General features: G+C 33.5%; 3 protein-coding genes across 4 annotated transcripts; 2 read left to right on the top strand and 1 right to left on the bottom strand.

The window, feature by feature from the left end:
• Positions 1-893: 893 nt before the first annotated feature.
• LOC131620457 (serine/threonine-protein kinase PBL34-like) lies at positions 894-4389 on the top strand. The gene is made up of 6 exons (XM_058891537.1): positions 894-1696; positions 2296-2639; positions 2764-2899; positions 3042-3178; positions 3265-3388; positions 3533-4389. The coding sequence occupies exons 1-6, from the start codon at positions 1486-1488 to the stop codon at positions 4048-4050; spliced, it is 1470 nt and encodes a 489-aa protein (XP_058747520.1). The 5' UTR covers positions 894-1485; the 3' UTR covers positions 4051-4389.
• Positions 4390-9555: 5166 nt separating this feature from the next.
• On the top strand, positions 9556-12031 carry LOC131620458 (hypersensitive-induced response protein 1-like). The gene is made up of 6 exons (XM_058891538.1): positions 9556-9688; positions 10297-10496; positions 10737-10857; positions 10962-11053; positions 11139-11235; positions 11440-12031. Exons 2-6 carry the CDS (start codon positions 10308-10310, stop codon positions 11799-11801), a joined length of 861 nt encoding a protein of 286 aa, XP_058747521.1. The 5' UTR covers positions 9556-9688; positions 10297-10307; the 3' UTR covers positions 11802-12031.
• A 6456-nt stretch (positions 12032-18487) lies between these two features.
• LOC131620456 (mitochondrial outer membrane protein porin of 36 kDa-like) lies at positions 18488-20968 on the bottom strand. 2 transcript variants are annotated; one of them, XR_009289120.1, is made up of 7 exons: positions 20740-20968; positions 20596-20663; positions 20256-20366; positions 19554-19640; positions 19203-19411; positions 18712-19078; positions 18488-18633 (listed from the first exon to the last, which is right to left on the bottom strand). XR_009289120.1 is itself a non-coding variant. In XM_058891536.1 (6 exons), exons 1-6 carry the CDS (start codon positions 20786-20788, stop codon positions 18772-18774), a joined length of 831 nt encoding a protein of 276 aa, XP_058747519.1. In that variant the 5' UTR covers positions 20789-20967; the 3' UTR covers positions 18488-18771. The 2 variants fall into 2 exon arrangements, 1 of the variants encoding a protein (XP_058747519.1); XM_058891536.1 differs by having other exon boundaries at positions 18488-19078; positions 20740-20967.
• Positions 20969-25957: the final 4989 nt, after the last annotated feature.

Raw genomic sequence — 25957 nt, 5'->3', positions numbered from 1 at the left:
TATCCAATTGTTTTTCTAAATTTATTACTAATTTCTATCCATGGAGGATAATGAATATCCATTTAATTTTTTTTTATGGTAGTACCTATAAAGTACGACTAGGGGTGGCAAAGCGGGCGACCTGCCCCGTCATATGCTCGTAAAAAAAAAAAAGTGGGCATAAAAATCTAACCCGTCCCGGCAAGATGGTGGATTTGTCCGTCTATTTCTTTTATTTTTTTTTATTTTTTCAAGAGATTTTTTTTTTACATTTTAATTAGATTGTTCACATAGTTTTTAGAACAATTTTTTATATAGCATTTTTTAACATATTTTATTTAAAAATATTACATATATTCAAAAATAAATATATAAAATAAAACTTTCAAGAATTAGAATTAGTAGAATTAACTTAAAAATAATAGATTTTGATATAGCGGCAGATTTTGGCGAGCGGCGAATTTGAAGAAACGGACTATGATGGACAACAGACTTAAAATTTCAATCAAACCCGACATTTTTGGTAGGTACACGGATCGACCCGACAGGCCACGTCTCCTTTACCACCGCTAAGTACAACTACAAACCTAAATGAGAGAAATGGCCATATTATTAAAAAAGATTACTTCCTATGAATTTCATTAATAGAAAAAAAACAATTTTTTATTCTATCACAAAAATGAGTGAGATCAACCTGACGCATGACTTGGCTTCCCTCACGCTACACCCATCGAAAGCCCACACGTCACCATCACTAGGTATCCCTTTTCTCTCTCCTGCCCTAACTGCCCTCTTCCTATTCGGTCACCTTCCCACATTCCTTCGGATACCCCAAAAACTTCCTCTCCTCTCTCATTTTCAAAAAATTTAGAAAAAAAAAATGTATTAAAGAATGAGAGAGAAAGAATCTACAGTTTTTTTTGTTTTATATCACACATAAAAAATTATCATATATATTATTATTTTTAGTAATTTTCACATATTTATTATTTTCTTTAGTTTCCGTTTCAGCATTGTGTTTGGAGTTTTGTTTCTACTCATTCAGTTAGAAGAACCCAACACAACACACAAATCCCATGTTTCTGTCTCTCTTGAGATTTCACCATAGTTTTTTGTTTGTTTGATGTAAAAGGGTTCTTCACATTACTGATCAATCTAGGGTTCAAGATTTTATTTTTTGGGGCTTTTGATCTGCTTTGATCTACTTTCCCTCTTCACCCATTTTAAAATTATGGGTTTTGTTGGGTTTCATGTTTTGAGTTTTATTGAGCTATAAAGTTGTGATTTTTAGGTTTTAGTTGGGAATTGGTAATCTGGGTATGTGTTGTGGAGGGTGTTACCCATTTTAAATTAATGGGTTTTGTTGGATTTCATGTTCTGAGTTTTATTGAGCTATAAAGTTGTGATTTTTAGGTTTTATTTGGGAATTGGTAACCTGGGTATGTGTTGGAGGGTGTTTTTGAGGTTTGATGATTTCTGGGTTTGATTGTTTAGGGTTTGATAAAAATGGGGTTAGGTGGTGAGAATGCTAAGGTGGTAGTAGAGTCTTTGGATGTGTGTAAATCAAAAGGGAGAAAGAAGAAGAAGAAGCAAGATGGGGTGGGGGAAGATGAAGAAACTGAAACTGGGTGTTGGCTTAGCTTTAGGTTCATTGGAAGCTGCATTTCGACAAGATCCAAAGTTGATAGCTCTGTTAGTGGCGCAAGTACTAACTATGGTAATTTCTGTTTCCTTTGAAGAATTACTGTTATTATGTGTTTGAAAGTTTCATTGAGTTAGGGATGAGTTCTTAAATTGTAGGATTGTAGTTGTGATTTGTAAACTTGTGATAGTGTTGGTGTATCATGCTACATAAGTTTACAGTATGTGTTTGTAATGTTTGACAAAAATAAGAACTTGGTTTTCTTAGTTGGGGCTGCATTTCCTTTCTATGTAGCACTGACATCTCTGGAAAACTTGGTGTCCGTGTCGGTGTTGGACTGCCATCAACACTTGTAATTACGATTAATTTATTCATTTTTTCAAAATATTACCGGTGTTGCCGTGTTAGTGTTGTGTTCGGAGTGTCAGAGCTTCTTAGTTTCCTTTTGTTATTTTATCAAATCACATTTGCATTGGTACTTATTTCGTATGTAGAATCATCGACTTCAAATTAACGGCGTGTTTGGTATATTCAACTACTTTCATTTTCTTAAATACTAATAACGGTGTATACATTGTGTCTGGAGTGTGTGTCTATTTCCCGTTCCCTGTCTTAGTATGATTAATGATGCTGTTCTAATTATGTTTTTCCTCTATTTGTTGTGTTTTGGCTAGCTGAAAGCAAATCAACTATTGATACGAGTAGAGACCAGCCATCGGTTCCAGTAGTCTCTTCGACAACCACTACTACTAGTAATGCTGAAAGCAACTCATCTACTTCGAAACTTGAAGAGGAGCTTAAAGTTGCATCCAGGCTTCGGAAATTTTCTTTCAATGATCTTAAGTTGGCAACAAGAAATTTTCGGCCCGAGAGTCTTCTTGGTGAAGGTGGGTTTGGTTGTGTGTTCAAAGGATGGATTGAAGAAAATGGAACTGCTGCCGTGAAACCCGGCACAGGACTTACCGTTGCTGTCAAAACCCTTAACCACGATGGACTACAAGGTCATAAAGAATGGCTGGTTCGTAAATTTTCTAATAAGATTTCTCTTCATTTTTTTTGGTATTTTCTTAAATTTATGTTTCTTTGAATGATATGTGTTTATTTCTGTCATACTTTAATCTCTTGTTTGTTTCATGATACAGGCTGAAGTAAATTATCTCGGTGATTTAGTTCATCAAAACCTTGTCAAACTTATAGGCTATTGTATCGAAGATGATCAAAGGTTGCTAGTTTACGAGTTTATGCCTCGTGGAAGCCTGGAAAACCACTTGTTTAGGAGTAAGTTACTATTTTCTGACAAATTATGTTCTATTATATTTTCCAATAATAGACAAACTGTTATGGCATTTTTAAATTTTCTTACTAATTCTGCTTCATACTATTTTTTAACGTTCTTGTGTGCGAAACTATATTACTGTAGGAGCCTTGCCTCTTCCGTGGTCCATTAGGATGAAAATTGCACTTGGAGCTGCAAAGGGACTCGCGTTTCTTCATGAGGAAGCCGAACGGCCTGTAATATACAGGGATTTCAAAACTTCGAATATACTATTGGATGCAGTAAGTGCCAATCGTTACGACATGATTATTGGTACATTCCATTCTTTCCTTTATTGTAATATATTTCTAATAATATAACAATTCAGGAGTACAACGCCAAGCTCTCCGACTTTGGACTCGCAAAAGATGGTCCGGAGGGTGATAAAACCCATGTGTCTACTCGAGTTATGGGAACTTATGGTTATGCCGCACCAGAATATGTCATGACAGGTAAGTTTTGTTGGTTATGCCAAAGTCCAAGCCCGCATTTTTTAGTTGTATTTCAATTTTCCACGTACATTTGTTTTGTTTCGAGTCCTTTTAAATGGAATCAACCATCTGTATTATTAACTAATCTTTATATACTGGATTTAGGGCATCTTACATCAAGAAGCGATGTGTATAGTTTTGGAGTTGTACTACTTGAGATGATAACCGGGCGAAGATCCATGGACAAAAACCGACCGAATGGCGAACATAACCTCGTGGAATGGGCAAGACCGCATCTAGGAGAAAGACGAAGATTCTACAGATTGATTGACCCTCGGTTGGAAGGTCACTTCTCGATAAAAGGAGCTCAAAAAGCCGCCCATTTAGCTGCTCACTGTCTTAGCCGAGATCCAAAAGCAAGACCACTAATGAGCGAAGTTGTAGAAGCATTGAAGCCTCTCCCAAACCTAAAGGACATGGCTAGTTCATCATACTATTTCCAGACGATGCAAGCCGACCGTTTTAGCGCGAGTCCGAATACTCGAAACGGTAGACAAGGAGCGTTCACGCGGAACGGACAACAACAGAGGAGCCTTTCCATATCACATGGCACTCATGCCTCTCCATTTCACCATCAATATCCTCAACACTCACCAAAACCAACCGGAAAGGCGCAAAGTTGATGAATTTTCTTTCTCACTTTACCTTTTCATTATTTCTTATTTTCTAAGTATAGATGTAATGTAACTTATCTTGTGAAGCCATTTGTTCATGGACACAACTTGAGGGCAAAAGAAAGCATGAATGTAAAGGGCAAGTGAAGCTTATTGAGCTAACTAACTACATGCATGTTTTGTTTGAATCACCATGAATTTGACAAAATTACATTAACACCCTGTTTTTTTGTTGAAGCTTGAAAATTGTATGCTATAATTGTGGTATCAAAGAGTGCGGCTACTTAAATTAATCAATGTCTTTTGTTTATGGAAAGATGAGAAAGAAGCTTTATTTGCATTAATTTATGTTTGTTGTGTGTTTGTGTATTTAACATTGTTACTTGATTCCATCAAGCATCAACTCTTGTAAGAGTATGTGGGGATGGATAATATTCTTTATGGTTGTTTTCATTTAATAATTGAAGCTTCTTTAATTTATTGTCATGTACTAACAAAGAATTAAATAGTATGATAGATTGTCATCATAGGTTATCACATTTAATGTAGTGGTATATACTATTCCCATATGTGGGAGGAATTTTCACATGTCGGTTTCAATTATTGAAATGGTATATGGGTGGGTTCTTACACCTATATTGCTTGAATAAGATCATGCATATAGATAAATATAAACACATGGATACATCGAGTGAAATAACATGAGGGTAGATGGGAGAATTCAAGCATGGGAGAATTCAACCTAAAGATTTATTTTTTTAAAATAGTTTTACTATGTTCCAATTACCTATCATAAATATTATCATAAACATTTTTACGACATTTGTATTTATTAGTTATTTTTCGAATTTACTAAGTAATTCACTTAAAGTAACAAGTAAGCTTGAATGATTTAAGGACAATATTACTAAGTAATTCACTTAAAATAACAAGGCCAACATGATATTATTGAGAGCATCTAAGAGAAGGCTTGAAAGATTTAAGAGCAAGTGGGTGGAGGAGCTTCTACATGTTTTTTGGGTGTATTGGACTACAACCCATTCCATATCTAGGGAGATATATTTCAGACTCACATACGACACGGAGGTTATATATCTATTTACTTTTATATATCATCTGAAATTTCTTAAATTTAATTTAAATTAAATATTTTCAAATTTTCTATCATTTTAACAATTTTATATATCTATTTAATCAAAACAATGAATTTTGCTAAAATCATTTTAAATTTTCTCAAAAATTACCTTCTTTCATTAAAATTCATCATCAAATCACACTATAATAAGTGAATTTTACCTTCAAATGTAAAGACGGGTTACATAGGCAATGGAGAGAAAATGGAAGGAAAATATTGGACAACGTAAAAATGATGTATTAATTGGATTTTTTTTAAATAACCATGTATTAAAAAAAAATACGCAAATAACCATGTTTCGGAAAAAATTACGCAAATAACCAGGTTTCAGAAAACCTTAACACCAAGATGCCATGTGAGATGGCGCCACCATATATTGACGTGTGTGTTGCATAGGATGCTCATCGGGGGAAATAGGATACAACAACACATGTCGGGCACGTCTCCTCCACATCCTACAGTACTCCGGTGCAAAATCTTTCCAGTTAGCAATATCCCACTGGCCGTCGACCGTTTTTTTATGCCAAGGATCCAAACAAGTTGGGTCATACGGAATATCTTGAAGCATGTGGAACTGCATTTTAACTCGGTCGCTCTGGTGCATCTCCACAACGTTGAACCGTATGATTGCGGTTTTTGCAGTACAAATTTCCATATCCTCTTGGTTGGGTTGATGCTCCAAACCCAAATATGGTCTCCAAATAAACTGCATATAAAGTTAAATTAATGATAACGATTAAAGAAAAATAAAGTAAAATAATTTTTTTTTTATAGGTAATACATACATCGCCTTCCCCAAGGTGATCCAAAAGATTTCAATACGTGGCTAGATGCCGTCGAGGATTCTTCATGTAATTCATGCTCGTTACGTAAAACCTAAAACAAAGAGTTTTCTTAAGTTATTTACAAATATTTATCATCAGTTAATATAAAATAGATAGCGATGTGGACTTACTTTGTTGCGTAGGGGAAGCTGAATATCATGTCATTTATGGGGTTAAGAGAGTCTAATCTCCACCAACACCAAAACAATGTCATCAGAATCGTGCATCATCATCATTACGTCTCTGTCTCTTTCAACTTCCTCCAACCAAGTGCAAGACGTTCCAGTCGCAAGTGACATGGCAGTTCTTCTTCTCTGGATTCTTCTAATTTCTTCGCCTGTTGGGATGTCGTCAGCTAACCGGCGTTTCAACTCTCTCTTTAGACGCTCCATGGAATGGATGTTTCAAAATTTCATTTTAATCGGCGGTTTAACGGCCGGGAAAAATACATACCCATCTCTTGTGAAAATCTCAGAAGCCATGATGATAAAATTTGGGAGGAAATGAGAAGATTTAGTGAGAAAGTGTGAAAAATGGTGGAGAAAGGGGATATCATTTATAGAAGACACGTATAGAAGGAGGAGCCATATGAGATGGCTCCTCCTCCTAAAAGTTGAAGGAAGGCGCCATTTGACATGGCTTATTAGACTGAGTGTGCCATGTTAGATGGCGCCTATGGCTAAAAAAAAGGAATAAGTCATGTGAGATGGCGCCTTGGTGTTAAGGGTTTCAGAAACCTGGTTATTTGCATAATTTTTTCCGAAACGTGGTTATTTGCGTAATTTTTTTTTAATACATGATTATTTAAAAAAAAATCTATTAATTGGATCACACATGGCCTAATCTCCACTTAATCACAATAGTCAATTAAATAATACAAGCGACATTACTTAAAGATAAATGTTAATCTATTCATAAAAAGTATTGATTTACTAAAAACTTAACTCTTCTAGATTCTAATTTAAAAGATGAATCTTACTCACATGTTTTTTTGCATAACCTCAATGATAATTTGCATGCAATAATCTTTCAAATTTCTGCTGACAATTTATTATTCTCGATAATTTTTTTTTCTAAAACTTAAAAAAAAAAAAACTATTTCCGGTCCTATATATAAATTTTTTTATTTTTAAATATATTAAATATTTGAATAATATATAAATCAAATACATTAATTATTCTATAAATTTAAAAAATAAATTTTTTTTATAAGATAAAAATATAAAGTTTCTCCTGATAATAGATAAATTAAAATAGCAAATATAAAATTTAACAAATAAAGATTAAATCCTAATCTTAACTATAATAAAATTACGTGTCTTACACTTACCGTCAAAATAAACTCTAAATTATGAAAGAATGGAGTGTGACTTATTTAAACAAATCTCTAATATAAGTTGAATCGAGCAAACATTCTCAAAGGAAGACTCGTTCAAACAAACAAAATAGCACTCTCTCGTACTTTCTTATAACCATTCATTAGGAGAAAAATCCATATAGTAGAGTTTTTTTTTGTTGTTGTTGCTATATTTAGACAAAAGGTCCTACTTCTGCATCATATATCCAATCTTCGGATGATAGAGTCATAATCAAAGGATTATATAGATGAATAGAAATCAAACTAATCATGAAGAGAAAAATGATAAAAGAAAAAAATATTTTATTTTGATGGCAATACTATATCAAGGGTTACAAACGATCCATATTCACTCATTGTGATCAAACAACATCACAAAAAATCTATCAATTCAATGATCTTAGTCGTGTCTCAAAAGTAACAGTCTCATTATTACGTTAGTTAAACGAATTGACAAAGACGTGTCGCCACATCATTACGTTAGTTAAATAAATTGACAAAGACATGTCACATCATAAATTACGAGTGTACACAAACAATGATGTAGCGATTTAGTGCAGTCTTTGGAATTCCACCTCATGTACTATATTTCTACTACCACATCAATAGTCCTCTACAAATGCACATTCAATCTAGAATTTTTTTTCAATTTTTTTGACACTTATATGCTTTTTAGACCAATTACCTATTAAAGTAGCTAAGAGTTTAAGGGGCTTGTGTAAAGATATGGTCATACACAGTCCTAGTCAAATATATCACTAATCATCCACAAAAAATCGTCACGATAATTTAGTTTTGAATTCATCTATTCAAACTTACATGCTTATTGTCAGGTATCTAGAAGCAATGACACACTCACGCAAATTTAAGTTAAATAAAACATATTAAAATCATATAAATATTACCATCCATCTCAAAATCAATTACGACAATAAAACTCATGTTTATCTAGTAATGGTCACGAAAATCACCTCAATATAAATAACAACTAAATAGATTTTTATATGATTCCAAACACTTTATAAATATATATCCACCACAAAAATTATCCCATAATCAATTCACTTACTCGCTACTTCCCAACACATTCCCTTTCATAGGCATAAAAATGCCTTTCGTAGGTACATCCCCTCATTCAAAGAATGAGCAATACACAAAGCATATGACGAAACTATTATATGACAACAAATGACACGAAGATTACAATACCTTCCTTAGCGTTTCTTTAGGCTATGTTTGGGAGTTTGGAGGGGAGGGGAGGAGAGGGGAAGACTTCCGAAAATGAATTTTTAAAAAAATATAGAAAAATATTTGACATTTTTTGAAAAAATATTTTGTTTTGAATGATAAAAGAGTCACTATCATTATAAAATTTCTAATTTTCAAAATAGTAAAACAACCTAAAAGATATTTGGAAAATTTATGTAAGCCCTCCAAAACCCTCCTTCAATACAATTTTTGAGTTACCCCATTTTATGTGGTTTTTGGTGTTATGAATAAAATCAAACCCTCCAACACCCTCCTATCCAAAATCTTTTTATTCTTTTCACCCAATTCTTCCTATTTTCCAAAACACTCCCCTTCTCCCCCTCTCCTCCCCTCCAAACTCCCAAAATAAATTGATAAAAAAACACTTGCCAAGAGAAAATGAGAACTACTAAAATGTCATCACCATCTCTATTATAACTAGATTTATTAAAACAATGATAAGACACAAACTTTTGTCATCCTTCAAGATCAAGAAAAAAATCACACAATGGTTGCGGACTAAAAAAGTGAGGCATGTCTTTTCCAAATTGTCATATAAAAGTAATGTCATATTTAATTCATGTACATATATTTTGTCACTACATTTTAAAATTTAAAAATATTTAATAATTATCATTTTTTTAAAAATTATTGATTTATAAATATCAAATTTATTTATATTACTAAATAAATATAAATACATATTATCCTATTGAGTTAAATTCGAATTGAATTCGTATACTCAAGCTATCATAATCATCTTTTAATTTATGTTCTTGAATAGTTTGTGATATACTTTTTTAGATCAATAATGTATATCAATTGAGTATATATTTTAATAAATTAACATGTTTTAATAAATAATATTAATTTTATATTAAAATCAATTTAATTAATATTTTTCAAAAATCACTCACATTTAAAATGTGAAATTTAATAAAAGTGACTCAAAAAAGGAAGATACAAATCACAGGTAAAGCGTAGAAGTGCATCGAATTTCAACATTGTTGCTCTCATTCTGAATCCAGACAAACCGAAAATCTGTGCTTTTTGCCACTCAATTTATTCCCCTCTCTCTTTAAGGTGATAGAACCATTTTCTCCGTTTCTTTGATTCACTGCATTCATTTTCTTCTCTTTTTGAATCATTTGTTTGGATTTTGATTCAATATATCATGATTATCTCAGCATTTTTGACAAATTTCACTGCAATATGGTTTTGATTATTTTTCTCTCTAGTTTTCTTTCTTTTACTTTATGTTTCGTGTATGATTCATTCATCATGCTTTTTTTTTTATAGCATCATTCATCATGCTTTTGAATACTAGCAATTGGGAAAATCATTGATTATGGTTAAAGTAACTGCCATATGTGTAAATCCTTTAACTAGATTTATTAATTACCTTGGTTATATCATACCATACCATAGATCATGCGGATTCATTAAATAACCAATGTATCTGCGCTATAAATTGACCAAGTATAGCACCAACCAACATCCGATTGAAGGCGTTTATTCCATTTTCTCAAACTATTATTTAGTTCTCACTTGTCAGTGTCATGTTTGATATTCGTGTTGTATCTTATACTTCGACTATATCTGCATTGCTATAATATGTAGCAAGTAATCAACATTTAAAAGGACTTATCTGAGGGAACTTATTAGACTTTCTCACTGATTATTATGTTCAGGTTTCCTAAAGATGGGACTAGCTCTGGGTTGTCTTCAAGTCGAACAATCAACAGTAGCGATCCGAGAAGTTTTTGGAAAATATGAGGATGTGCTTGAACCTGGTTGCCACTGTGTGCCCTGGTTCATGGGTAGACAAATAGCTGGTTACCTTTCTTTGCGTGTGCAGCAACTAGATGTTCACTGCGAAACCAAGACAAAGGTTTGTTCTTAAAATCTATAATGCATAACCAAGACAAATAGTTATTCTCTCTAGTTCTATTTATAAGAAAATATTTACTTGTTTGGATTCATTTAATAGACAATGTATACAATATATATATATATATATATATATATATTATCGAGTTACATTAGTTATTTAATGTATCTAAAAATTGAATTTACGTTCATACCCCGATTTTCTCTGCTTATCTAATCTAAATATATTACGCCTCATCAGGACAATGTTTTTGTGACTGTGGTTGCTTCTGTCCAATTTCGAGCAATGGCAGAAAAGGCGGTGGATGCTTTTTACAAACTTACCAATACCAGAGAACAGATCCAAGCCTATGTCTTTGATGGTGTTGATTTGAAGTCTAAGCTCCAAATACAAATTATTACAAGTTGGAGTTTTTTTTAATGCTTCTTCTGTATGAAACTGATAAACTCCTGTTTCTTATTTCAGTTATTCGGGCAACCGTTCCTAAAATGGAACTAGATTCTTCTTTTGAACAGAAGAATGATATTGCAAAAGCCGTTGAGGAAGAGCTTGAAAAGGTAATTTGTTTTCTCTATTTTGATGTCAAATAATAAGTTTTTAGCACTCATAAATGAAGCTTTTCACTCTTTTTTTCATATGAAGGCGATGTCTGCTTATGGCTATGAGATAGTTCAGACTCTCATTGTCGATATTGAACCCGATGAGCATGTGAAAAGAGCTATGAATGAGATAAATGCTGGTATGCTTTCCACCTTCACATATAGTTTTGGCCGAGCTTAAATCATTTTTGAAAGTACAGAGAAAAAAATCTATTTTTTTAAAGCTAGAACAAACGGGCCCTGAGAAACATGGTTATGCAAGTCATATTTTGAGCAAAAACATGTTAATATGCTTGACATTTTCTTTTCTGTTTTCTTCACCGTGTTTCAATCATTGCGATTAGCTGCAAGACTTAGATTGGCTGCCAATGAGAAAGCTGAAGCAGAGAAGATTCTGTACATCAAAAGGGCAGAGGGCGACGCAGAATCAAAGTATCTAGCTGGGCTTGGAATAGCTCGTCAGCGTCAAGCCATAGTGGACGGGCTGAGGGACAGTGTCGTTGCATTTGCAGAGAATGTCCCAGGGACATCATCAAAGGATGTCATGGACATGGTTCTTGTGACTCAATATTTTGACACGCTGAAGGAGATTGGCGCATCGTCAAAATCCAATTCGGTTTTTGTTCCACACGGACCGGGTGCTGTGAAAGATATTGCTTCACAAGTCAGAGAGGGTCTTCTCCAAGGAAATGTTGCCGGGCGTTGAAGTTTCAAACTTCACATCATCAAAACTTTGAGAATTTATATTCTAAACTCCGTTGAGTATCTATCGATTTGATGCAACCAACAACCAAAAACTAAGTCTTATCCTATTAAGTGAGATCGGTTACATGAATCAATTCTATCATAATGTTCTATTCAGGATGATACTTCTATCTATCGATTTTGTCAATCACTTTAAAGTTATAACTAGTTTGGGATGTTTATATTCCCTTACATAGCCTATGTCTTTATGTGTTCCTGTTGTTTTTCTTCTTGATTTGTGAATAAACAAATATAGCATTTTTTTCTTTGGTAATAGAAATAATGGTGCGCAGAAGTGCTTAACTTATAGCTTTTTCATTTTTAGTTGCATAGATGTTGAAATATATGCCACCTTATTGGTTTCAGTTGTTCATATGTGAAAATTTTACTGTGTACCTAACAAATATACCCTTATCTCTATAATTTACTTGATCTTTTTATTTTATTTTCATATAAACTTAACCTTTTATTTTACAATGTTTTCTTCACTTTTTTTACAAAATTATCTGGTGAATAACACAGTAAATGAGAGAAGTTTTTTAAATACATAAAAAGACTTGTTTATCCAGTTTGTATTTGTAATCTTCTTGAAAAAACTTTTATATAAAGTTTTTCAATTCTATCCGTCATTAGCGAGAGAGAGCGAGAAAACGATCACAGAAGACAACTGGAGACTAAAACTGTAATTTAGCCAACATTTTACGGTGGCCTAGGGTGTGATGATAGGGTTATTTGTCCTTGGCGGAAAGGTTTTGAAGTATAATAGACCGAAGAGCGAGAAGTACATCAAGAGAGAGGAGGAGCAGTACATACATCAAACTGAGGAATAGCATCAAGAGACGTTCATTATTTTGGAGGATCTTATGACACTTCTGACGCAGTCGGAAGCCGCCCAAAGGAATAGCAAGCGCTAAACCTTGAATGAAAACAGGGTTGCAAGCGCAAACCCTATAGATAAGCTCTGGAGTCCACCAGGAATAAAGAAAACTTTGGATTCTATTATAATAAAAGAGATAATCCTTATGGCCATGCCAAAGGTCTTTAAATACAGAAAACAAATAAATCCTATTCGGCCTTATGGGCCTTTAATCCAAAACAAAATTAAATAAAACAAATAAAATAGAAATTACTTAAATATTAAAACTAAAATTGCTTAAATATTGCTTAAATATTAAAATGCTTTCCGACGCGCGATTTTTTCTTTGATACGCACAATCATCCTATATCAGTCTCCTTCACTTCTGAAGAACTCGACCCCGAGTTCTCTTCTTGATAAAGAACTTCATCTGGAAGCTTGCTATAATTGTAAGTACCAACTGAAAACCTCTCCTTACGCCGAAACGCCATCACATCTTCTCCCACATTGAAAACTTTAACTTCCACGTGTTTATCTTGCATAGGAGGCAAATCGTTTGCCAGCTCATCTGCGGTCGACTCCTTGAAATCCTTTAGGATCCCTAGCAGTTCTTCTGGGATTGTTTCCTCCTTTACAGCATTCATCAACCCTTTGATCACCACTGGACAGAAACATTCAGTTTCTTTTACAGCCTCATCAAGCTCCTTTTCACTATGCGTCATCATCAAGAATCTAGGATTCTTTCCCCTGGATTCTTATCAAAGTGCAAAACAGGAGCCATAGCAATTTTATGTGTGCCCCATGTAAACATCATCACGTTATCCCGTCCTCGATAAGTGATATCATTATCAAACTGCCAAGGCCTACCAAGTAAAATATGACAAACATCCATATCAAGAACATCACAAAGTACCTATTCTCTATAATGTTTTCCGATGGAGATAGGAACTCTGCAGGTTAGTGTTACTCGAACTTGGGAGCCCTTACTTACCCAACCGAGGTTGTACGACTTCTCATGTGGTTTTGTGGACAACTTCAAATAATCTACCAATTTTTTCGACACCAGATTCTCCATGCTGCCACTATCCACAATTAGATTACACACCTTGTTCTTGATAGAACAATGTGTCTTGAACAAATTCTTGCGCTGCCCTTCGTCTTTGGATGCTAGTAACATTCGCTGCAACACAAAATTTACCTTCTCATCAGATTCTTCCACCGCAAACTCAACATCGGCATACTCATCGTTCTTAATCGTAGGATCTTCTCTTTCTTCATCTTCCTCCCTTTCTTCCACAACAGCAGCGACTCTCCTTGTTGGACAAACATTCGATTTGTGGCCTCTTCTGTCACAACGATAACATGTGTCTATAGCGGGTCTAGCATATGGATTATTCAGCCTCTGAATTGGTGCTTTACCCTGCTGCACACTGCTAGAGTTGCTAGCCCCCTTATTCCCAAAGTTGGAATCTCGGGATGTTGCATTCTTTTCCTTGTCACCTGCTGATTCACAGTTACTTTGGGGTGAGTACCTCTCAATAGACAAGAAATTTCGAGGGGATTTCTCCATCAATTCTGCCTTCAAAGCCAAACTGGATGCTTCAGCTACGGTTCATACAGTCTGTAAACCCATCTTCTCCTGCAAGGATCCCTTTAGGCCACTGATGTATCGAGCCACTTTCTGGCTTTCTGATTCTCCCAATTCATTGCGCTCAGAAAACCTCAGGAACTCAGCTGTGTATTCAGTCACGGTTCTCTTGCCCTGAACACACTCAATGTACATCTTATAAAGAATCTGTTCATAATCTTCCGGTAAAAACCGCTCCAGCATCAATTGTTTCATTCTTCGCCAAGTTCTGACTGGCCCTTTTCTTTGCCTCTGCCTTTGAACAACAAGTTTATCCCACCAGACAGCTGCAGTACTTTTAAGTCTGATCGCAACCATCTTGACTTGCTTGTTTTCAGGGACACCCATAACGTCGAAGAACCTGTCGACGTCGATCTGCCAATCAAGAAACTCCTCCACTCCCATCGTTCCGTAGAACAATGGAATATCAGCCTTCACTCGATAGTCATGGTTGTTCTGTAGATTCCCACGATTATCCTCTTCATCGTGAGGTTCTTCTTCATCAGAACTCGAATCTTCGACACAGTTTCCACCCCGTAGAACCCTAATTGGTTCCTCTCTCCTGTCTCTTCGCCGATTCCCATTATTGTTGGCGTTGTTCGCCTGATTTGCTAAATTCGCCATCTGTTCAGTCAAAGCAGTTAGAGCCGCGGTAAAAGCCGTGGTAATTCCCTCAAGATCTGCTTTGGTCACCGGTTGATCCGCCATAGTTGTCAAGCTACGAAAAGAACAGGAGAAAACCTGCTCTGATACCAACTGACGCAGTCGGAAGCCGCCCAAAGGAATAGCAAGCGCTAAACCTTGAATGAAAACAGGGTTGCAAGCGCAAACCCTATAGATAAGCTCTGGAGTCCACCAGGAATAAAGAAAACTTTGGATTCTATTATAATAAAAGAGATAATCCTTATGGCCATGCCAAAGGTCTTTAAATACAGAAAACAAATAAATTCTATTGGGCCTTATAGGCCTTTAATCCAAAACAAAATTAAATAAAACAAATAAAATAGAAATTACTTAAATATTAAAACTAAAATTGCTTAAATATTAAAATGCTTTCCGACGCGCGATTTTTTCTTTGATACGCACAATCCTCCTACATCAACTTCATTCTCAACAAAGTATGACATTGCTTGTAGGTTATGTCATCGATCTATAAGTAATTAATTTTAATTTGTTTTAAACAGTTTAAAAAATTTTTATTTTAAATTTTTGCAGAAACGTGGTTTTAAGGAGTTGAAGATGACATCTCATGGAAAAAAATTGGTTGAATGAATTATAACAAAAGTTGTGGTTTAATCTCTTCAAAGGACATGTATAAAGATGGTTTTGTTATAAAGATGGTTTTGTAAGAAATTTAATAGGGATTCATATGATACCCCTATGTGAGAAACACACCTCCGTGAGAAACATATTACATGGGTAGGTAATAGTTATGTGAGTTCTCCCATTTATAAATACTCAAGTCTCCATATTCCTAACCAATGTAGGACTTCTCCATACTACTCACTTGCTATTTTCAACAGGCGCTTGGGCCAAAAAATATACATATGAAAGTGTGAAAGATTATTGGGAATAAAGACATCGAGTGGTTCACCAAACTTTTTAACAAAACTATAGGGTAAAAATATGTCGGATAAATGAAGAAGAAGTACTCTAGTACCAATCTATTAGAACATGGGGATATGCAAAATTTTGCAAATTATATGGGGTAAAAGTTATGAGTCATACCATGAAGTTATTGAAAAGAAATGTTGTACAAAAATTAAGAAAAGAGAGTGAAGTTAGTGATATTCGATTTGGTTTTATTCACAAGAGGTCGACTATGAAAGCGATCTATTTACCACAAAGTGTCTGGGAGCAGCAGTATCGAATGGATCAACAAGACTTGCACTCAACTTTTGTTGACTTGAAGAATGCAAATGATACAATTTTTAAAGAGAATTTTTGAAAATCTCAAGAGAAAAAGGAGGTTAAGATTGTCTATATTTGGTATATATAAGATATGTAGGAGGGGATAACGACTAGTGCGCGTACAAAACGTGGAGAGACATGAGATTTTTCCATAACAATATGATTGCACCAAGTTTAGTCATAAACCCTTACATTTTTACTTTAACTTTGGATATACTCACGTAATACATCCAAGAGCTAATATCAAAATGTATGATTTTTATAGATGATATAGTTTTACTCGAAGAGTCAAAGGAAGATTTAAATGAGGGCGGAGATTTGGAGACAAGCTTTAGAAACATATTTTTTGCTTAAGTAGAAGTATAACATAATATATGAAATATAAGTTTACAAAATGAGAAACATTTTTAACCTAGAGGTGAAAGTTGAAAACTATGTCATACTACACAATTTAATTCCATATACAAAATGATGGAGAAAAAAAAGAAGATATAATTTTTCAAATTCAAGTTGGGTGATTGAAATGAAGAAGAACCTCGATGATTTTGTGAGACCTCAAATCAGAAAATTTTGCTTGAACAATCAAACTCTCATTCACACAAAGAACTCAAATGTGTTACAATTGAAGAGTTGTATTTAATATTTATGCTAGTTGGCGTCGTTGCTTGGGAGGACGTTGGTACGGGTGGTGTACAAGCGGCATCGCTGCTTGGGAGTAGAGTTGTCAAATGGGTCGGTCCAGCCCGCTTCACCCCGGGGCCAAAACATATAAAAGGGCTAAAGTGAGTCGGCCCGATTACTTCATGGGCTGTCAAAAATAAGTCTGACCCAGTTACTAATAAGCTTTGTGGTCCGGTGGGCCAGCCCGATGGGTCAGTCAGTCCTTTATTTCAATATTATAATTTTAAATTTATAAAAAAAATGTAATGGATAAAAGCTACATAACATAAGTAGAAAGTAATGATAAACTTAGTTAAGTGATATTTAAAATATTCATCAAATAAACATCCTTTATTTCTCTCTATCTCAACTATTTCTTTAACCATATCATCTTGAAACATATCTTCATCTTCATCCTCATCCTCTTTAACTTTTCTTTTTCAATTGAAATACATTTATGTAATTATACCTTAACTCAAATTAACTAAAATATTTTAAAATTTTATTTTTAATGGGGCAGTCCAAGGTTGTGTTTTTTAAAGGGTTTTTTGAGCCTGTCCACAATAAAATATAGAGCCTGTGAGTCGGCCAAATGGACCGAACCCATTTTGACAGCTCTACTTGAAAGACAACCATTTTTTATTTGATCTTAGGGTGAGACCGGTAAAAGATTTAATTAAACCCTCACCGGAAAGCCACTATATTTATTTATTTAATTATTACTAACTATATTTAATAAAAATATTTTAATAAATAATTTTTTCAATGAAAGAGTGATTCATTTAAAAATGAATATCATTTTTCAATTCTCAATTTATCATTAATCACTTTAAAATATTTTAATAAATTCTTTTTTTAGTGAAAGAATGATTCATTTAAAAATGAAAATAATTTTTCAATTCTCAATTTATCATTAATCAATTTTTTCCGTAACCCTGATTAATAATATTTGTATCATTGAATATATACTGCCTACTAAGCAAGTAGCCACTGGTATGTCTCTACTCAATTACCATTTGAACCATGTCTCTACTCAATTACCATTTGAACCGACTTAACTTCAACGAACTAAATTCAATATTTTTAACTTTACATTTTTGGTAAAAAAAAATTGGTTGATATATAACATTTTTGGTAAAAATGACACCCACATAAAAATTACAAGGATTAAAAATAGTTCTTGTGAACAAGTAGTATTTTAAAGGTTAAATAAGCTTTTGATCCCTATAAATATTAGGGTTTTCATTTTTAATCCCTCCCTGACTTTAACGAGTTTTACAAAAAAAACCGTTGTCAAAACAAACTAAAACCGTTGCCAAAACCCGAGAGGACTAAAAATAAAACTGCAATATTTATAGGGACCAAAAACTTATTTAACCCTTAAACTTAATACTACTATACTTGCTCATAAAATGAGTAACCCAACCAAGTCTCATTTTTGTCCATCAATATACTGTATAGTACTATTGTTTCTTAACCAATTAAAACTTAATCATTATTATTACTAGAAAAAAGCTGGATGTTAACTTTTGAAAAATAGCAACAAAAAAAAAAAAAAAGGAAATACACACAAGCAAAAATCAGTGCTTCGATATACTCTCAACAACATTCAGATTGCAGGACTATCACCTTCCATGCTCAAAAACTTACTCAAAGGTGCATCTAAATAAATGAGGTTCAAGTGTACTTGTTGAATAGCTACAAATTAGAAAATTGTCCTGGGTTTATTGATTTCGCACCCTGAACCAACCAAGACATGAAGAAATTAAGAGCTCCAAAATGAAGGACAAAAGGTTCATTAGAAAAGTAACACCTTACCACTAAACTTATTGCCTCCACCACCAGATAAACAACCAACCAATTACAAAATAACCAGGTCTAAGGCTTCAAGGCCACAGCAAGACCGACCTTTGCACTCTTGTCAATGGCTGCGGTATCAACTTCCCCGACTAGAGAAAATCGAGCTTTGGGACTCCAGTCATGCTGGATCAGAGCACTTGCCCTGCCATAGTTGTTCACCCGAGCTTTCAACAAGGTTATTGGATCAAGAGCGTGTTGTGTGCCGATGGTGAGTACATTCTCATTGCTGGAAAAGCTATGTGAAAACTCCGCCCCAACAGCAGTGTTAGTCAATGGGCTCACAACGTGGTAATAGGAGGCATTAAGGGTGTCGCCTCTGTCATTGCTACATTCATCAACAAAACAAAAAAAACAGAACAAATAAATCAGGAGATCAATTCAAGTTGTATAAGAGCATAGATAACACTACATAAAATTGGTGTGTATATAGCCTTTGGACAACTACTTACAGAGTTAGAGACGCAATAAGGTCTGCATGAGTAACATTCAACCCTGCATTGTACTTGATAAAGTCGCCGGTGGCAGTATCAAAAGAAACATCTGACCCAACAGAAACCAAATTATTTCCAAGCACACCAGAGATGTTAACAACAGGACTTGCAGTTAACCCAATACTAGTATTGATCCCAGCATAATCATGCTGGTACTGTAACTCCACCTGTTAAACTCAAGAGAAAGAGAGAGTAAAAGTCATAATCCAGGATAACTGGGAAGTACAACTCAATTTTGGCAACATTTTGCTTGTATAAAAGATCGAGGATAATACCGTACAAGATGCAACAAAGGATAATGCTAGTTACCTTGCCAGATTTTTGATCAGGTAGAGTGAAGCTAAAAATTGTCTTGAGACCAGGTGCAGCTTCATCCACAGTTATGGTTGTGAGTAGCTGAACAATATCCAATCAAACATAAGACACATAGCATGAGATCTAACTAGACATCAGAATATCAGATACTTTTAATCATATCATAATTATGAATACAATACCTAAAGAATACCTTAAATCATATCATAATTACGAATACAATACCTAAAGAATATGGAGGATGTTCAAATTCTTAACAAAATCATGGAAGAGAATATTACTGTAGAAATGGTTAAGTACAGACACAGAAAATAATTACATCTATAAAACTTTGCAGAACCCAAAAACAAAGCAATAAATGTAGTGTATACTATGAAGACAGACACCTCTCAAAGAGTAGGCGTGTCACGGTATCTGACACTTGACACCTAATAAATGAATGTTAAATACTATCATATAAGGAGCAGTGTCAATGTCCTATGTTTTTGACATAATAGTGTCCGTGTGTCCCGGTGTATGTGTCAGAGTTTGTGCTTCATAGATAATAAACTAGTATATCACAAGCAAAGGGACCTAGGCAAAAACTTTGTTCCATCTTCAGTTTTTTTTTTTAAAACTATTACATCAATATCAAGCAAGTCAAAAGAAAATAATGCAACTAATACTTTTACAGCTACAATTAAAAATTCAACTCACATTTGAGTTAGTGTCAACTTTGACATCAGTGGTGATGTTCTTGTTCTTCAACTTGGTACTGACATCAGCCAAAAAAATCTCACCTTTCCTGACTCCACTTGAAGTAACTTCCTGAATTAAAAAAAAAAAAAAAAAAAACCATTGAAACTATCACAACACTAAGAACTCGCCTTCGAACACAACAAAACAAAAAAATCAAACAAACAAAAATACAACCTAACTAACAATAATCCAACTACAGTAAAATCCAGAAACTTCAACAGCTTAACTTGAATCATTTTGAAACATATTCATCATAACTACTTCAAAATGATCAAATTGTAAGAAAAGAAAAATATACCAATCCAGTAGAAGTCTTGGTGGTGATTGTGAATTTGTGGTCATTCTGATAATCTTTGAACAAAAGATCTGAAATTGAAATTCACGATGTGAGTTACAAATTCATAGAGAATAACAATATATAAAAGAATGAATCGGTTACTACCTCGGGCTCTTTTGCCGATATCGGAGTAAAGTCCGGGACCGTTCACCATGATTTTTCTGAGAAAGTGAAGCGGAAAATGCGAGAAAGTGTGTGAAAATGGTGTGAGTAGTGAAAAAGACAAACCCTAATAATGGGGAGGGAGAGGGTGGAATCTGGCCGTTAGATGGGAGAGTTGAATCGTGGCCGTTGATTTGGAACGAAGGTGTGATGCCTTTGGAATATAGGAACTGGGAAGGACAGTGAGTTGGTGGAATATTCGCCCTTGGATTTTTATTCGGTTTCTTGTTGTCATGAAATGATGAGATGTGAGTGGACGTGTAAATTAGAGGTACGTGCGTGGAGAAGGATCCTCTAACTTTAGGGTGGGAACTGCACTCTGCCTTTCTCTCTATCTCACTCTAAAAATGCTTTCTCTCTCATGTAGTTTCCCTCCTTATTTACATGTTTTTTTCAATTCTCTCTCATCAAAATTGCCTAAAGTCAGAGGAAGTTAGGGAATCCAAAGTTAGAGGATCTCCTTCCTACGTGCGTTTGGTTTATGGATTATGCAATGAGAAAATTAAAAAAATAATACTCTCTCGGGTTCCATTTATAAGAAAATATTCTCTTTTTAGTTACATCGAATAACTAATGTATCTGGACAACATACTGTCTAGATACATTATTTATTCGATGTATCTAAAAAGAGAATTTTTTCTTATAAATGAGACCGAATGTAGTAATAATTAGAAGAATCAGAAATCTACTATCTATCCAATGCTAAGAAATCTACTATCTACCCAATACTAAGAAATTGTCCAAACTGTCCATTTTGCCCTTCCCTTAATTTTTTTTACCTTTACAAAAGGTTAATCAAGTAATTAACAAGATAAAAAATAGAACATGCCAAACGTTGTGTTCTCATTGGTCAGTTTTTTCAATTGTTGTACTTGCATAAACATTTTTTCTTTCTCTCTCCGCATTTTCTCTATTCCCAAATCCTACCTCTGGTCTTCTCTCTCAGCTCTCTCACGGGTTTTCTTTTTTCTCCTTCCTTTTTCTTTCAAACCATAGCACAACCACCCCTTTCTCCACCCCATATACAATCCATTTATATGCGTCGTTGAAACTTCGGTGTTGAACATATAGCCATGCAAATCTTTGTCTCCGATTTTATGATATCTTAGAAACTCTTCTTCCATTTCAATCTCTCTTTCACTTCTTCTCATTTTATTCAGAGTTGGATAAATATTCGTTGGTGTTTGATATCATTTTTCGTTTGATTTCTTTTTTCGTTTCCACTCCTTCATATTCTTAGATCTACGATGTTATGATTTCATTTTCGTTTACTTTTTCTCATTTGTGGTGTTTTTTTGTCAGGGTTTTGATTTCAGAAGAAAGAAACAAGTGTCTTTTCTTCATTTCATGTTATTTCTCAGCATTTTCGATTTTGATTTTTCTGTATTTTCTAATTCATTTTCTTGGTTGATTAAGTCAGTGATTTAAGACGTTTAGTTTGTGCGCATTTATTTGTGACAGTGACTGATTTAAGAGGCTTAAATTTTTGATTTGTCGATTTGCTTGATTCTAGTTGTACCACAGTCGATGTAACTATTTTGGTGTTTCTTTTCCCTATAGCTCTTTCGATGAACTTGAAGAACAGATGCTTAAAGGGCAAAAATTGCAGGTAATATACATTAAACCGACTGATATACATTAAGCTGTCTCTCTGGATGTTATAATTATTAACCTTTGATTTTATCAACAGTTTGTCCCAATTGATTAAGTCATTAATTTTTGAAATTTACTGTTACTTCCTTTATCAGCTTCTACCCTTGAATTTGGTATCCGCTGCCCTTGCTCTGATTGCATTGTTGAAAATGGATTCGTGGCTTTCAGTCGAGGAGATTTGTGTCAAGGTAATTGATCATTTCATTGACAGTGTAATTTCTGAAAAACCATGAAGCTATGGTTAGCTTCTGTGCAACTAATTGTTGTGAGAATGTCTATTTACATTTTATATCTTATACCTTCCTTTTATGTTAAATAACTGCTATATTATTCTATTTGTTGGAACAGAAATTACAGCTGAAATGTAATTTTGAGAAGGAAATTTAGGAACTTCGCATGGAGTATGATATTCAAATGAAGGATGTTGAAGTTGAATTTCATAAAACTAGCAAGAACTATGATACACGATTTGTTGAAATGTTCTTGCAAATGAATTTTGTTAGATCTGGAAATGATAATTTGTTTGATGTAAATGATTAATTGATATTCTTTTTCGATTTTTTTTAATCTAATGTACAGCTTATAGTTGGGTGTTTTCGTGCAGGTGCAAGTATTTTGTATTGTTGTGAACTGATTCAGGTTGCAGGTCTGTTTGGTTCTGAAGTGCACAAGTTTGTATGGTTGTTTTGGTAGAACTTTTTGGTGAATGTATTGGTTTGATGTACAATTGGTTTTTGTTTAATTTTATTGGATTGAATGCAGGTATTTGATATGGTTGATGGTGTTACGTTCAACTATGTGGCAGATGATGATGGATGTCTTCTTTGGAAATTTTATGTTTCTTTTAACCTTCTTCTTTATGGTCAAGATGTTTCTTCATATATCTCTTGGTGTCTCTAGGTTATAACTCTAATATATTTTGTCACTCCATACTTGTAATAAAGAAAGGAACAATTAGTTAGCATACTTCCCAATTAACTTGGCAGAAAAAATGTTGTGTTATTTTAGCATTTTAAGAAATATTAACACCGTCCATCATTTCAAGATTCATATAAATGGTACTAGCCAATTGTTCATATCTTTAAATTTTGTATTATTTGATTTTGTACCGTTTTTTAATACCTCTAAGACCTAAACATTTTAAATTACAACCGCGTCCTATGATATTGTATAGAACCGGGTAGCTAAATTATTGTCTACTATAATCATATAATATGTATTTTATGTTGCATGACAGGAAGCTGTGTAACAAAGAGAAGTGGTTTAAAAGATTGCCCTTCAAGCATTAAGAGATTCTTCATTTGTTTTAGTAACTAATTAACTTTAGTTTTTGTGTTTTCTTTCAGGATGTTTTCATATTTATACAAATCAGCTCGAGCTGATGCACCTGCTACATGTTTTGAATGGTTTTTGGAATTTCATGATGATATTGTACTAGGAGTTAGTGCAATGATGCCGATGCAAGCAGTTGCTTCAGCTTCAGAATTGGCTTCAAATTCGGATAAGCAAGTTGAAGAACAACTTAACGACTGTTGTGATGACTCTCAAGGTTCAAAATGCTTATTTCCCGCCGTGATATCGATTCCATGATTCTTATGTAGGCGTCTCTTTCCAACGAGTACACAACATTAGTTAATAGTGTGGTGTGGAGTCCTGATGGAACACTTTGCAGTATGTTCTACTAAGTTTATCTTTGCTTTCATATTCACTGAATATTTCTCATGAGAAATATTTCTGCATTTTTCCTTATATACAATTTTTGTAAGGAATTCTAAAATTTGCTTTATCCTTATTGATACTTCAGGTGTTGCATATTCTAAACATATTGTCCACATACAACTGTTTTAACAATAAGATTTCTGCAAAGATGCCATGATTAATCAAAAGTTGTTTAATATTTCCTTTTCCACCATTTTTCAATTATATTGAATGAAATAGCACGACATAAATGAATGGTGGCTTTGCTAATCTTTTTATTTACACCGTTCTTATTTGAATTTCTTGTCACTGGTAGGTTTACGAGTGGAGTTAAAGAGATGAAATTTGAATGATTGATTTATACCAATTATGGAAGATTTCACATGATTAAGTTAAAGAGATGAAATTTGAGTTTCTGCACATGACTACTACTCCACCATTACATTAACATGAATGGGATCAAGTAAAATGCAACAAAATAAACACATATTGCGAGCCTGGAGTATTGTTAGTCAATAAATTAATTGCAAATTAATTTTTTGTCTATCTTGTGAGTTGTCTATATTAAATAAATGTTTTAATATTATAGAAGGTGGACAATTCAACCACAAAATAACAATTTCAACCGAGTTCACAACTTATCTTTTTCTTAAGATGATTGAAACAACAACTCCATTGAAGAAAATAAATACTCCAATGTAATGCATAAGTCTGCATCATCTAATGATGGTGTCTTTAAAGTTTTCTCACATTTATATATAACACTAAATATAAGATAAATGTTGGATTTCTCTACATTTTTAAGTTTTCTCACATTTCCTTTGGGAGGACTTAATGTATTTTTGGAGGAAATTGTTCTCTTGGTAGTATTGATGCTTTATACCAGAGCATAGTTTCGCTACATGAATACAATTATTTTGCATCAAAAGTGTTTTATAGTTTCACTACATGAATACAATTATTTTGTATCAAAAGTGTTTAAGAAAGGGATTGTTGATCCTCACTTGGCCCCACAGTTCATATCATGTGAAAATACAGGTTTATATGACTATTCAAAAAAAACTAGAGCCTGTTAGTATGACTATTCAAAAAAATTCAGGTTTTTTTATTTTTGATGGGATACTTAATTTTGAGTTTAATTTATATGTTATTTGAATTGATAGAACATGATTCCTCTCTTCCAAGTTGTAATGTTCTAAATGAAACTAGCTTGATTACTATACTACCAATTCTATTTTCCAAGCCATGAAACCTGATTTTTTTTAAAATTATGTCATTATATCTAAAACACACTAACATCCAAACACAATATGCTGAAAATAACATTAACCACATTAAAGTATTTCAAAAAAAAAAAAAACTAAAAACTAAAATTATATAATCACATTAGAGTATATAACTATTTTCCAAAGTAACCTGGCTATGTCAATTCATGTTTATCAGGTCAAAATTCCAATAATTACTGTGCATGGGTTTTTCATATGTTTATCAAAATATTTTTCATATGTTTATCAAATACATATTGTGCATGCGTTTTTCATATGTTTATAAAAATAAACTTTAATAAAATTTATAATTCATTTATCTCACGGATCATTATCAACACAATATTTATTTTAATTTAGTTAATCATTATCTTAATTTAAGAGATAAAATTTTTATTTTTAAAAATTATTTTAATTAATCATTATCTCATGTCTTTCTGGAATGTATTCGTATACATACTGTGCATGTGTTTTTCATATGTTTATCAAAATAAATTTTAATAAAATTAATAATTTATTTATCTCACGGGTCACTATCAACACAA

The sequence above is a fragment of the Vicia villosa genome, linkage group LG7, assembly GCF_029867415.1.
Source record: "Vicia villosa cultivar HV-30 ecotype Madison, WI linkage group LG7, Vvil1.0, whole genome shotgun sequence".
Classification (NCBI taxonomy): domain Eukaryota; kingdom Viridiplantae; phylum Streptophyta; class Magnoliopsida; order Fabales; family Fabaceae; genus Vicia; species Vicia villosa.
This window is presented reverse-complemented; position numbering and strand designations above follow the sequence as displayed.

Coding starts and splice junctions, on each gene's coding strand:
- LOC131620457 (XM_058891537.1), top strand. CDS start 1,486: ATGGGGTTAGGTGGTGAGAATGCTAAGGTGGTAGTAGAGTCTTTGGAT. Junction 3,179..3,264: donor CGAATATACTATTGGATGCA/GTAAGTGCCAAT, acceptor ATAACAATTCAG/GAGTACAACGCCAAGCTCTC. Junction 3,389..3,532: donor ACCAGAATATGTCATGACAG/GTAAGTTTTGTT, acceptor TACTGGATTTAG/GGCATCTTACATCAAGAAGC.
- LOC131620456 (XM_058891536.1), bottom strand. CDS start 20,788: ATGGTGAACGGTCCCGGACTTTACTCCGATATCGGCAAAAGAGCCCGA. Junction 20,664..20,739: donor TATCGGCAAAAGAGCCCGAG/GTAGTAACCGAT, acceptor TTTCAATTTCAG/ATCTTTTGTTCAAAGATTAT. Junction 19,412..19,553: donor CTGATCAAAAATCTGGCAAG/GTAACTAGCATT, acceptor TGAGTTTAACAG/GTGGAGTTACAGTACCAGCA.
- LOC131620458 (XM_058891538.1), top strand. CDS start 10,308: ATGGGACTAGCTCTGGGTTGTCTTCAAGTCGAACAATCAACAGTAGCG. Junction 10,497..10,736: donor ACTGCGAAACCAAGACAAAG/GTTTGTTCTTAA, acceptor ACGCCTCATCAG/GACAATGTTTTTGTGACTGT. Junction 10,858..10,961: donor CCAAGCCTATGTCTTTGATG/GTGTTGATTTGA, acceptor TTCTTATTTCAG/TTATTCGGGCAACCGTTCCT.